Below are 13,293 nucleotides of genomic sequence, written 5' to 3' on the forward strand. Positions count from 1 at the left end.
TTCGAGACTAGCCGAGAACGAAAGGACTACGTGGATCATGGGTGACAGCGTGAGGTGCATGCAACACTTTTTTAACCAGCTTGGAGCTGATTGGTTTGTGTGGGCTGTCCACCAGTAGCATTCCATTTTAAAATGGTATGTTTAGGGAGGGATAAGAGCACTTGAAAAAACCCGCAACTTTGACGATCACAAAATCATGTCTTCTGAGATCACAATTTTGTTACCAAAATACCAAATCTTTCAACATTACTGCAATCATATTTTACTAACCCATTAAGGCCTAAAGCACCTGGCTCAACATCTCCCTAAAAACTAAGTGCGACTCTAGAATCACCCTCATAAACCTGAGGTTCTCCCAGAAATTCGACACCTAGGAAAAATTAATATCTCAGCCCCAGTAAAAGATAGAAACATAATTACAACAGAATTTGGGAGCTTAGACATGTGGCTTTAACTTAGGCCTGAGTTTATTATTGTTTACTGTTTCAATCGAAGATGTAAAAAGCGTCAGTGCAAGAGAAGCATTATTTCTCATTTTTAAAAAATCAAGTGGTAATTACCATCCTCTATTCTGTTCCAAAGACGTTGATATTGTCGTTGTCTACAAACATATATCTTAACCATATATCACGTTTGACTGGTTCCACTGGTTCAAAGTCCCCAAGCGTGTCGTCTCCGTCACTGACGTTACCTATTTCTGTGCTACCGTGATCGACGTCGTCCGCCAGTAGGCCTAATGCTGGAAAAAATTCCGGGACATCGTCCGCGGTCTCGCGACACCGTCACGTGTATATTCTGATACATTAAATTAGCTAAGAGACCGAGAATTGGATTAAAAAAAGAAGAAGACGTATCTGCTCTCCCAGCTATAAAGGTTAGTGAGACGAGAGACGAGAGACAAGCTTTTATAGTTGTACATGACAAAAGTACAAATACCAGCAAAGTGATGAACATCATGTTGTTTAACTCACGCAGTTTCATTGTGCGATGGGTGGGCAACCATTGCTGATATTTTCATTTGGGGCCGGCTCTCCTGTCAGCCCTTGTGGAGGGCTTCACCACATGGGGGTCATCACCACATAGGAAGTTCCCAACTTGGCTTCCCAAGGTTACAGTGACAGAACCCACTGAGCTGCTGGCCCAGGACATGACGTCCTGCCGGGGAAGGGTCTCTTTGCCTGCGTGGTGCCTGGTTACACTAGTGGAGAAAGCCTCTGACCGTAGGGGCCCAAAACAAACAATAGAGAGACAGTCGAAGGTTGGCAGGGGAGCAAGGAATTACCTGCCAATTAGGCAAAGTGAATGAGAAGAATGATGGATGTCAACCTGTCAGAACCCGGGGAGGTTGGGAGATCAGCCGGATAAGCTTCATGTTATCCCTCAGATTACACTCTCTACTGACATGCACGCACGCACACACACACTGAGATACGGGGATGCTCTGAATCTTAACACGTCGCCATAACATGAAGGCAAGCTGGTGAATGGAACGTAAAAAAAAAAAAAATCTGATTGATACGGAATAAAAGTGCATAATTGCCTTCTGGATGACAGTTCGGACACAAATGTAGATTTCAGGTAGATTGTGTGCATGGTAAGTGTTCAAACGAGTCATGCATCACCTGACGTAAAGGAGGTTTGGGCATGTAAGGAAATTTTCAGTGTCATAGATAGCTGAAAAGTTGTCCTTTTTTGAACATTTAATATTACAACGCTTATACAAGTCAACTTCCCTTTAGTGGACTCTCCCACTTTATTGAGTCGAGAATGTCACGTTGAAGGAGCGAGGCGGCTGTACTTTTCTCAGGCTTATGATTAGCCAAGATTGACAGCCAATTGTTTTCATGTGGTCGGATATTTGTTTTTCTTTTTTGGCCCTGCAGTGTGGGAAAACATACGTTTTTAATAGAACTTTGCTTTATAGCTGTGATCAATTAGAAGTTTGATGTGTTTTTACTCATCGAAAACCACAGCGGCATTCATCGATAAACTTTGAAGCATAACCATACAGTAGGGTTGGGGGTTGCAGTGTAACTTATGGATATGATATTGCAGTATTTTGCAAATTATAACGGTATCACCATCAGTGATTGTGAATAATTGCTCTACTGCATGTGTGGGGGGAAAATAAAAAAAACATCCAGTATACACAATGTTATCTATGGACGGTAACTGAAGGAAGTTGGTGTTGGCGTACCAATACTGTTGTTACAAAAAAAACTATGCAATGTATTAAAATTTGTTCTAGCCATAATTTCCCGTAGTTTTTGTGTTCAACTTGTAATTGTGATCGCTTTTCAATTCAGTACATCCATACATGCCCACCTGGCCATGGAACGGCTGAGCAGCCAATTGTCCCATTCCTTTTAGTCCTTTAAAAAGTGGAACATATGAAAACCTTTGTCATTTCTACACCGTTCACCTGATTTGAATGTAAACACCCTCAAATCAAAGCTGGAAGTCTGCACTTAAAGAGAAAATCAATCCAAACACAAGAATATGTTCCCAGCAGGCCCAGTAGTTCAAACACGGCATTCTGATAAATATTGCGTTTGTGGAATAAGAGTTAAGCAGTAAAATCCACCCGTTTTTAGCCATCTCAGGGGGTGGCCATTTTGTCATTTCTGTCGACTGAAAATGACATCACAACTGCTCAGGGCTCAGGTAACGACCAATCACGGCTGACTTGTTTTCTGAAGCTGAGCCGTGATTGGTCATTACCCGAGCCCTGAGAAGTTGTGACGTCCTTTTAAGTTGACAGAAGCGACAAAATGGCCGACCCCGGAGATGGCTAAAAACGAGTGGATTAACTCTTATTCCACGAACGCAATATTTATCAGAATGCCTTGTCCCTAGTGGGCTTGAATAGAACACATTCTTGAAAAAAATATGTTTGGGTTGACTTCCCCTTTCAAGCAATTATTTGTTTGTTTCATTGCGTCGATGTCCCAATGTTTATGGATCTGACTGTGTGCCCTGTAACAAAGTGCATTACTTTTCTCATAATAGCATACAAAATTCTCATAAGAGATATGAACAGCACAACCCCTGTACTCTCTACACAAGATGTGTTTTTATCCATCATTGTTCATATTGCCGCTATTCTTTTTTTAAAATCAAAGCACTCTCACGGGATTCATCCAGAATTTGTATTGTCGGCACACATGCAGCCTTCTGACTTGATTCCAATGTTCAAAAACCATCCTTTGGTTCCTTTGAATTCTCGGAGGAAACATTATCTCAGTGACAGCTCCAAAGTGTAAACAAAACAAAAGCAAACATCTGAGTCAATGGTCCAGGAATGCCACTGTGGCTCTGGTATGCGTGGTATGGTCACTACAGGCAGAATTGGGAGCAGCAGGTACTGTATATGGTCACATTGGGCCCGACTGAGTGATTGACATGCAGGTGGCTCGACAAGGGATTCCTTAGTGCTCTCTGTGTGTCAAATGTTTTTTTTTTTTTTTTTTCAATTATATTATTGTTTAATTCGTATTGTAAACTGTAATACTATTTAGACGGGTGCTGATCCTAATTGGCTACTCGACAGAACCATGATAGATCTGCACTCTATACACTCTCAACACTGCACCTAACCTCATTGTACGAGTGGGAGGGAAAGTGTGTGTTTGAGGACACTGGATGAATGCAGATAATAGCAATGAGTGACAGATTGAGAGGGTGAAGTGTCTCCGCTACATAGTCGAGACACACTTAACAAAGTGTGAGTTGAGACGGTTGATAGTGGGAATGTCGTTTTTCTCCGAATGACAGAAATTGATGCGCTTTCATCTAGATTTACACTTTATTTTGTTTGAAAGGGCAGTAAAAGTGTAAGTGCTAGTAGAAAATGATAAAAGAGTGGAACACAGCCAGCGGTAACAAAAATATTTAATATTAAAAACAAAGCTGGCAAGAGCAGAAGTACAAAATCAATTCCTTCACTTTTGTAAAAGTTTAAAAGTGCAACCACTGAAATGTATCTAAGTACAACGACGTGTGCATGTTTATCGTCAACTATATAAAATACCTGTTTGGAAGACTAAAAAATACATATTTGCATTAACTTGCATATATAGTGCTCATGCTGAGAAGAAAAACAAAACATTGGACATGCTATTAAAACGTGTTCCCTTCGCTATGCTAACCTTGACAATCCCCCAAAATTTACACTTTATTTGTTGATGTTCTTTTTTTTTTTTAGATTAAACTGAGAAATTTTGAATACCAGAACCTGGTTGTTTATAGGCTAGCAACATCCGCACTGGAAATATCGGTTAAACTAGGCCATGGATGGTTAGTAACTTCCTTCTCCAAATCTGTTGCATAATCATTGTTAATATTCCTCAGTGTTGCTGCTGTCCCTGTTTTTTCTGCCTTATGAGACACCAACATTTTCATCAATCAATCAATCAATGAGAAGCATGTATGTGCACTTCACTACATCCAGCTACAGTTGTGACAAATGATGACTGGCAGAGTTGTTACTGTTACTGTTTGCATCAAACATCCAAAACAGGCATTCGCCGTATGTATGTAAATCTTGCTCATGCTGCCCCTTGGCGAGTGTCACATTGCTTCCTGTTGATGATATTTTCTGCGGATGTGCGATACAAGTGAGATTCCCACAACTATAAGAGCTGGTCCGAAATAGCAGATTTACCTCATAAAAAGTCATGAGGTGGATTCCTGCTTGTCCAAACAGAGGACAGGCCTTGCTCTAGCGGCCGGGCAGTGGAGACTGAGCAGGGGGGAAACAGGTGTTGGTTGCTAAATGTGCTTTGAGTGAGCACAGGAATGACAGCTATGTACTGGCCTCTGCGGTTACTGGAACATTACCCAGAGTGGAGCTGACAGCAATAACCTACTGAATGGAATGGAGTGCCGCTCCCCCTGATTGGAAAAGGATTGGTGGTTTTGCAAACACACACTGAATGCAAGGACACAGATGAAGTTATTATCATGGAGAATGTGAACCTGAAAACTATTATTTACTAAACTAATCCTGGGTTTATTACGCAGTGCTATGGTATGATTCGGTGTCTCTAGTCTTCATGATTACAAATATTTTTCATCTGTACTTTACTTGAATATTTCTTTTTCGGATTCTGACAGGCAATATGTTTCCCATCCAAGGCCTTATTTAAGAGAATTGTTTGATGTTCTCGGAGGTAAGAATGATTTGTGGTGAATGCCTTGTGCAAGCCTAAAAACTGTAAATGTGGGGCATTCAAAACTTCTGTGTTTAATCTGAAAAGATAAGATGGAAAGGTGTATTTTTTTTTGTTTTGTTTTTAGCTACTGTAATGTAGGATTCCTTGCATGGTGGCCATTGGGAATATCGGTGAGATTTCCGAACAGAGCATGGACAAGCAGAGAAATGTAGCCTGTCTGGTGGTCTGTCTGAGGGGATGTTCAATCAGTGTATTTTAACAACCATAAATGTTCAATTTCTACTTTGGTCCAACTGGGAATGAATGAACTTATTCATGGTAGGTAAGACCGAAAGAGCACTACCGAACTGGAAACTTGAGGTTACTTGGGTCACAAGTCTCACAATTAGAGGCAGGGATGATATAATATGAAATGATAACACCCAGAAGCACATGCGGACTTAATTTCTCCAATAACAAAACATTTTGGGAGCCAGAAACTTTGGAACAAGCCTAAATATCTTAACATCAATAATGCTTATCTGCAACGTCACGTGACAATGAGGAGTTGAAAACAGACATGGCAACTAAATACACGCCGATAAATCACCCAGATAAGGCCCAGCTGGGAGCACACAAGGGCAGATTTGCTGACATTGGAAAAACTCAGTGCATTAATTGCATACATCCTCGGTTTACTTGTTAGCTCCTCCCACAAGAGATTCCAACGAGGGAACAGTTTGGGGAGGAATCAGATTTCTTTTCCTTGATGTCGTCATTTCATGGAGACATTGGTTAAATACGACTCTGCAATTGTTTCAACATGTTCCTGACAGCTTTATGTGTTATGTGTGAAATTAAACGAAGAATAAATCTTTTTACAATATTGTATATCAATGTATCACCTAAAGACTTCCATAAAGTATGCACCAGTAACTGTTGTTGATTTATTTTCATTGCCCGGTGTGTTAAGTACAGAAGGTAATAAATAGACGATGACTTAACTGATACATGTTGCATACGCACCCTGAACAAAAAGCCATCTCTTTTGTCCTGCACTGTGCTGTCTCAAATTTGGAGGACATTTTAATTTTCCAATTTGATGCGATGTTGTATTAGACCGTGTGGGTTCTTGTTTGCTAATAAATAGTTGGAAAGGGTCAGAAATCCCTGTCTGAACTCAAGAAGGAATGAGTGCCTCAGCAAAAAAGTACGATCTAATTATTTTTCCAATTACTTTATCCGATACAATTATGCGCTTCTGAATTGTGTTTTATCGGATACAACAGAAGCAATTCTTGGAAAAAGCAGATGAGGAAAAGACCCAGATGGTATTTTCTTGTTGTACATCCATTGAAACATTTACTTTCATCTCTATTTGTTCAATTATTTACCAAGTGGTCCTTCCCTTGTATTTTCATTTCTTTCCAGACTTATTTGTATAGTTTGTCAGTAGAAATACCCTACACGGGGAATTTGAAGAGCATCCGCAAAATAACACAATGCTGTTGTTTTTACAAATCTTATTTTATTTCATTCTAAAACTCCATTTGACATACCATTGACTTATGAATAATGAAAGTGACTTTTTTGCGAATCCAGAATTGTCTTTGTGAACTTTGTTGTTCTTCCTACAGCGGAAGTGCCTGGAGTGATTCTCCAAGGGTGCCAGTGGGATGTCTGTTAGCATATAAGTATAGTACTCGACATGCTGATGCAACAGCTAAATGCTAATGCTAATCAGAAGGTCTGCGAGAAGAGATCATCTCTGCTGCTAAATCTTTCTACATTTTGCCATACTTTTCAAAATGTGTTTGTCTTTTTTTCCCTTCAAAACGTTCCCTTCTATGTTGCACTGTGAATTGATGACCACATAATGCTTGTGCCTGTAAAACTCTCTGTTGATCTGTGAACACAATTCAATTCAAAAACATGCGGGGATAACACTGCGCCACTCAAAATGCTTAAAAGACACACATTCAAGGAATTTCAAGTCCCCTCCCCCACCACCACAAGAACTGTTTACTTTTTTTTAGCTTCAATCTGACCAGACCACAATCATTTTATCTTACTTCATAGAAACATGAATGTGATTTCACTCTTATTTGCAAGATTACACAAAATCTCCTCAAAGGTTCTCACATAACATAATATAAGGCCAAGGAAAATATGCATTAAATGTTGGTGTGGATCTTGATAACGGTGCAGATCAATCGTTTCCACTTTGATTCGTTTGGGTGTGCAATAAGAATGTTTATAACCACAATAACTCAAAAGCAATTGCTGAAGTGAAACGTAAAAGCAGGGCCACTGGCAGTGCAGTGCAGTGCTTCACAAAGCTGGCTTTTCATTCCTATTTATTTGCATTAAATCTCACAAGGCGAGGTAAACTGAATAACTTAGGCCATTATAAATACTGTCAGAACGTATGACAGTTTGTTTTTAACCTTTCAAAAGCAATTGCACAAACTGAACAAGCCTCACATGTTGTTCTTTGTTTAAATGTAATTATTTGAGCAATGCTTATTTCCCTGTCCAGGGTTGTGTATCTCGGGATTCGATTGTCAATTAGAACCAATTCTTTCAACATCTTTTTCTACCGTGCTCCACTTGAGACTTCCACTTGATGCATAATGATTTGTTCCCGAACTGGCTAATAAACAGAACCACATAAAGGAGACGAGAAGGCTGGAATGTCTGTGCGCTACTACTGTTGATAATACCAACTGCCTGACCACCTTTATATACACACAATGTTATTTAACTGAAGAAACTTGCCTGGAATCTACACCGGGATGAGCATGTTTTGCTTTCAGCTCATGCAACTCTTTAAATTGAAGACACTTTCATTATATTCATCCGATTTGCATTTGTCGTTTGAAATTTCAAAGTCTATTATGAGTAATATTACAGAAGAATCAAACCTGCTAACGAAAAGCATTGACTGTGCCTGCCGTGTCCAGTAAACTTCCTGTCCAGACAGGACAAGTGCATTCTTGCTGTTTGTCGACTGTCTGTGTGTGTGATTTAATGTGCATGTTTTTGTGAGGAGAAAAAAAAACAAAAAAAAAAAAAACGCCAACCTGTTATGGTATCTTATAATAACTATTTTTGGAATGCAGTTTATTTCCTTTGGTACCGCTGGTACAGTGTCTTTTTTTTCCTCCAGCAACAATTCAGTGAATTGTTTAAAGCTGTAAAAATGTCTATATTGCTCATGAATGTTTGAATTCTAGATCTGCAAATATTTGGTACTATGAAACATCAATCTTGTTTTGGGCTCACCATTTGATTTTGTTTTTAAACCATGGAAATGACAACCAGTTTTGTGGATGTAAATTTACCTAATTGAGGTGACGGCAGAATTTAATGTGTGTGTCCAATATTGTAAAGTCACAAAAACAGCTTCATTTGCAAATAGAAGATCATAATTTATTATTGACAATAAAACATACAGTATCAAAATATACAACACAATCCCTTGAGGCAAAGATTTAAAGGTAGCATTAAGGGACAGATGTCATCCAGCAAAATAAAGCACACTTTGAAAGGCAACACTGTACATATTTGGTATATATGAGTCAATATCAATATAAAGTGACTTTGAGACTTTTCATCCTCGAAAAGTTGAGATTTTCCTTTGAATGAAGTTGTTAGTAATGCATATTGGCCATGCTCTCACACTTTTTCTAAAAAATGAACTGCAAGCAGACAATGTAAACAAAAAAATATATGAACATGCAGACAGGGTGGACAATGACAGGGTGTACATTTTTTTGCTAATGTGAGCATTTTATGAGCAAATGTTGAGCCTTCTCTTAGCAACAACACTTCAGTTAGCAAGCTGACTCTGTTTAAAATATATATATTTCAAATTTCTGAAAGGGATTTATATCAATTAATAATTCACGACGACAGAGTGGACATGTTAAGCTTGACGACATCCATCTACATACACATTGTGATCAAAATGAAGAATCCTAAGTGTAAAAATTTACTCTGCAACTATTGACTATTTCAGCCTCCAAAGTAGAGAAAATGTTTGTGGTAATATCACTGAAATCCTCAGAGGGTTTCTTTAAGTGGCAATTACTCCATTTTGACAGGGTGGACCGCAATTTCAGTGACACAAGTAAAATGTTCAATATGGTTATGTAAACAGAATGTAGATGATCAAATAACTTGCTGTGCATCATGTCAAAAATGTGGTTTGGTTTCATTGAACCACTGTAATTAGCACAGCAGTGCGTGGGACAAAGTCAAAGTCACGCACATCCACTTGGGGGCCAAAATGGAAACACATTTTAAGAGATGTATCAATTGTTTTGGTATTTGTGCAAATGTTTGGCTACTTAATATAAGACTTCACAGTTTCATTATTCTGCTACATTTTCACGATGCATGACTGAGTGATTCTGATGAGGACGCAAAGGTTCTTTATAGTGATATTGACCCATTCAAATCATCAGTTCTTGAAACAGAACTGCTTAGACACATAAAATCAAACCGTTTTTGCCAGTGAAACATGAAAGAAGAGTAGCGATTGCACTCTCATCGGCTACATCATGTAACCAAAGCATCACTTTGAGCTCCAGATCAGAGTCCATCTCCATTCTCTATTATGTAGACGAGGCAGGAGCAGTAGTAGGAGTGTCCATCCATGTTGTACATTGCAGTAGTAGTTTTGCAGCCGTATGTCAGCAGTTAGAACCAAACTGATGACTTTGCTTTGGTCTGCTCGTCAGCTGCAGGGAGAAAATAAAGCATTGTTATTCCCACGTCTCCTACATAAAATGCATTCTGCTTATGAGTGAACCAACCTGGATCGTACAACTCCAACGATCCGTGAAGCGGTGACGGGGTCCAGGGAACAGATGAAGGCGTGATTGGACTGCAGCTAGTGGGGTCCATTTCTGTCTTTGCACTCTCGCTGTGTGGGGAACTCCCCGCGCTGGCTGCTGACTGGCTCTGGGTCCTCACGCCAGGCAACAGAAGAGGACTAAACCTCGACTCGAGTGCTGCGCCGTGGCTTGGATACGAATGGAACATAGGTCGGTGGTGGTGGTATTGCCGAGTATGGATGTGGGCGTGGTGGTGGGGATGGTAGACGTCGTGAACATTGGGGTAGCCACTTGTGCTCTGGGAATTAAGGCTGTAGGTCCAGCTGTCCGCGAGGCTAGCCAGTGGTTGGAGGCTGGCCTGGGAGAGCACGTGACCGGCCCACAGGCCTCCATCAGCGTGGTTGAGGGAAATGGGACTCGGGGAGAATTCTGGGTGGACTGACACCGAGACAGAAGGGAGGCAGGTGGCAGAATGGGATGGATAGGTGCTGCTCCAAATTGGGCTGTTCTGACCCTCCGGGAGTGACTCGCCATCTGAAGCAAAAATATGAATGAAAGTCAATCAATTCAAATGACCTGATAGAATTTTTTGAAAAAAACATTCTAATCCCCAAAGCCTCTTTTTACCCTTCCACGATCCGGCAGAGCTTGAGGCAGACGTCTGAGTCATCCGGCTCGGCTTGGTCTCCCTGTTAAGGCCGGCGGACTGACTGAGGGCCCGAGAGAAGTGTTCATCCACCACATCGCTGATGTCCCCTTGGAAGTAGGTGAACAATATACACCGGGGGTTTAAGTACTCCGCTCCTGCTGGTTGAGTTCCATCTTTAACCTCCAAGTCATGTAATGATACACATCCAGATTGGGTTCCAGGAGCCGGACGAAGACTCAGATCTCTGGATAGTATTCCTCGTCCTCCGCCTTGCTGCTGGCCTGAACAGTTGTGCATCTTGTTGTGTGCACTCAGCTTCTTCTGGAAGGAGAAATGAAACAGTATGGCATGAACAGAGAGGTAGATTAAAATACAGGATTTGTTTTTCTAGATATTCAATTTTGAAGTAGGTTATAGAACTGATTCAATTCTTAACTCATTCACTGCCATTGACGTGTTTATTTGTTTTTTCACAGTCCAGCCATTCAATCCCAGGAATTTATTTATATTCTTTTCAATTTTTTTTAAAAGAAGGTCTGAAAATGTCTGGCAGTGAATGAGTTAAAGAACCCAAGTTGAATATCGTCACTGTCGGGCATAAATAACCCTCAGATCACCAAACGTTTTTTTTTCCACAAATCACTACTATTGATCTATTCTATTTTTACACATTATTAAACAATTTAAAGCGTTGAAAATAACTACAAACGCTCTTGAATGCTCAACTGTTTGAGAAGTGTTGCAAAACTCGAGAGATCCATGCAGCATTTTGTTGACTCAAGATTGAAAGTCTGAATGTTTTTTTTAGACAATAATGAATAAAAATAGTTAGGTTACATACTTTTGAGTAAGCCTGCTTTGTTAAAAATGGATCGCTGTGTTGCTTTGGTGCCGAGGGAATAGGTCAACCACAAGGTACAGATTCATTTCCGCCTATTAAATTGCTTGGTCAGCTAATCGATTTATTTAATGTATTGCTCTAAGACCTTTGAAAAAGGCTCTAAGACCTTTGAAAAAGAGTTCGGGAAGATAATGTAACCACAGTTGTTTGCTTTTGTGAAGAATGGACATTTTGTTTTTTTCCTATTCAGTGGCTCAGGTGTGAGCACACACTTAGATGTGGACAGCTGGTTCTGCCAACATGCTGGCGACATTTAATCGATCCTAAACAGTAGTGATTTTGAAAATGTGAAGATTCCACCCGACAACGACAATATGAAAAGTGGCTCAGGCAAACTTGAGTAGTTTGTAATATTATCCCGAACATATATTATGAAAAGAAGCAAGTGCAAAATGGCATTGTTGGATTATTCCAGGAAATACAAAATAGTAGTCGAAATTAGAGCAGGCAACAGTGGTCACAGGCCTATATCACTGTTCATACACACTTCAATATAAAAAAAAAGATTATTTTAACCCGCAACCCTTGTGAAGATGAGCGGTTAAAAAAATGGATGGATGGATATTCTTTTATTTTTAACATAAGAATCTCATCTGAAGTGACACATGTCCTCACAACCTGCGCCAAGGCAGTGACTAACACCGATTGTTAGAATTTTGGTGACATGAAAAACAAAGTCCTTCACTTTTTAAAAGGCAATATATCCCATCTTATACCATTTCAAAGTTGTTTCTGGGATCCACACATTCAAAGTAAACCTGGCATCTTTACATAGAAGTTCACTTGTTGATTCCTCAACTGATAATTCCCTTTTTCTGCGTTTGCTCGTCTAAACGCCAAAGATGTCGCTCCTGCAATGAAAGTGCTCTCGGTCTCACCTGTTGTTGTTGTTGCTGCTGCTGGCAATGGTGGTTGTAGTATGTAGACTTGTAGGCATCTGCAGGGAGGAGGTGTGCTCCATAGCTTTGGTGGTACATCACATCCAGGCAGCTCATAGCGAGAGAGACAAGAGCGAGAGACTATCAGTGGACTCGGCTGACAGGGACTCGGAGACTTCAGGCTGGTTGTGTCCCCTTACTCTTCCGAGCCTCCATATATTGACAAACACATACAATGGCCATGCCGTCCTGCTTGAATACTGACAATGTGCTTCCAGCTGTGTACCACCCGGGGCCACAAAGTCGACCAAAAACTTGTGACAATCGAGCTCAGTGAAAAACTCCTGTCAAGATTTCAGCCCTCTTTTGATTGGCTATTCGGAGAGCCCCTCTCTCTCTCTCTCTCTCTCTCTCTCTCTCTCTCTCATTTTAGGTCATGAGGCAGGAGTGAGAGAGGGCTGGAGAACATTGACACACGCCCATTTGGGAAGGGCCTGGTCTGGACACACTTGCTGTGTACGAGCTAAATGCAGTACATGCAGCCTTGGTTTAATTTGTGTCCCACCTTTTTTTTCTTACCTGAATGTAAAGTCAGAAATGACAGGAAAACTGTTCTCTCACTGTCGACAGCAACCTGCATAATTTATTAAGGCCCAACGCAACCTCTGTACCAAACATGATTTCTGTTAACAAATACAGTTGATAAGAAAAGTAGCAATAATGAAGTTGTTTATTAAGCTGCATCTTATCAAGAGTCGTTACTCAGACAGTATTTAGCTCCTCACATGAAACTTAATATGACAATGTAAACATTAGATGTGACACAAACCTGGCAGGGATTTAGAGGGAAGCGAATGTAAATGGTTCTATA

At 40.3% G+C, this 13,293-nt stretch overlaps 1 protein-coding gene across 1 annotated transcript; it reads right to left on the reverse strand.

Annotated features, from left to right (window-relative positions):
* Positions 1 to 8,611: 8,611 nt before the first annotated feature.
* vgll3 (vestigial-like family member 3) lies at positions 8,612 to 12,753 on the reverse strand. Its single transcript, XM_086051808.1, has 4 exons — positions 12,423 to 12,753; positions 10,622 to 10,964; positions 9,974 to 10,528; positions 8,612 to 9,898 (listed from the first exon to the last, which is right to left on the reverse strand). Exons 1-4 carry the CDS (start codon positions 12,537 to 12,539, stop codon positions 9,858 to 9,860), a joined length of 1,056 nt encoding a protein of 351 aa, XP_085907934.1. The 5' UTR covers positions 12,540 to 12,753; the 3' UTR covers positions 8,612 to 9,857.
* Between the last annotated feature and the right edge of the window lie 540 nt (positions 12,754 to 13,293).

The sequence above is a fragment of the Filicampus tigris genome, chromosome 14 (genome assembly GCF_054856515.1).
Source record: "Filicampus tigris isolate MCC_2025a chromosome 14, RoL_Ftig_1.0, whole genome shotgun sequence".
Lineage (NCBI taxonomy): Eukaryota > Metazoa > Chordata > Actinopteri > Syngnathiformes > Syngnathidae > Filicampus > Filicampus tigris.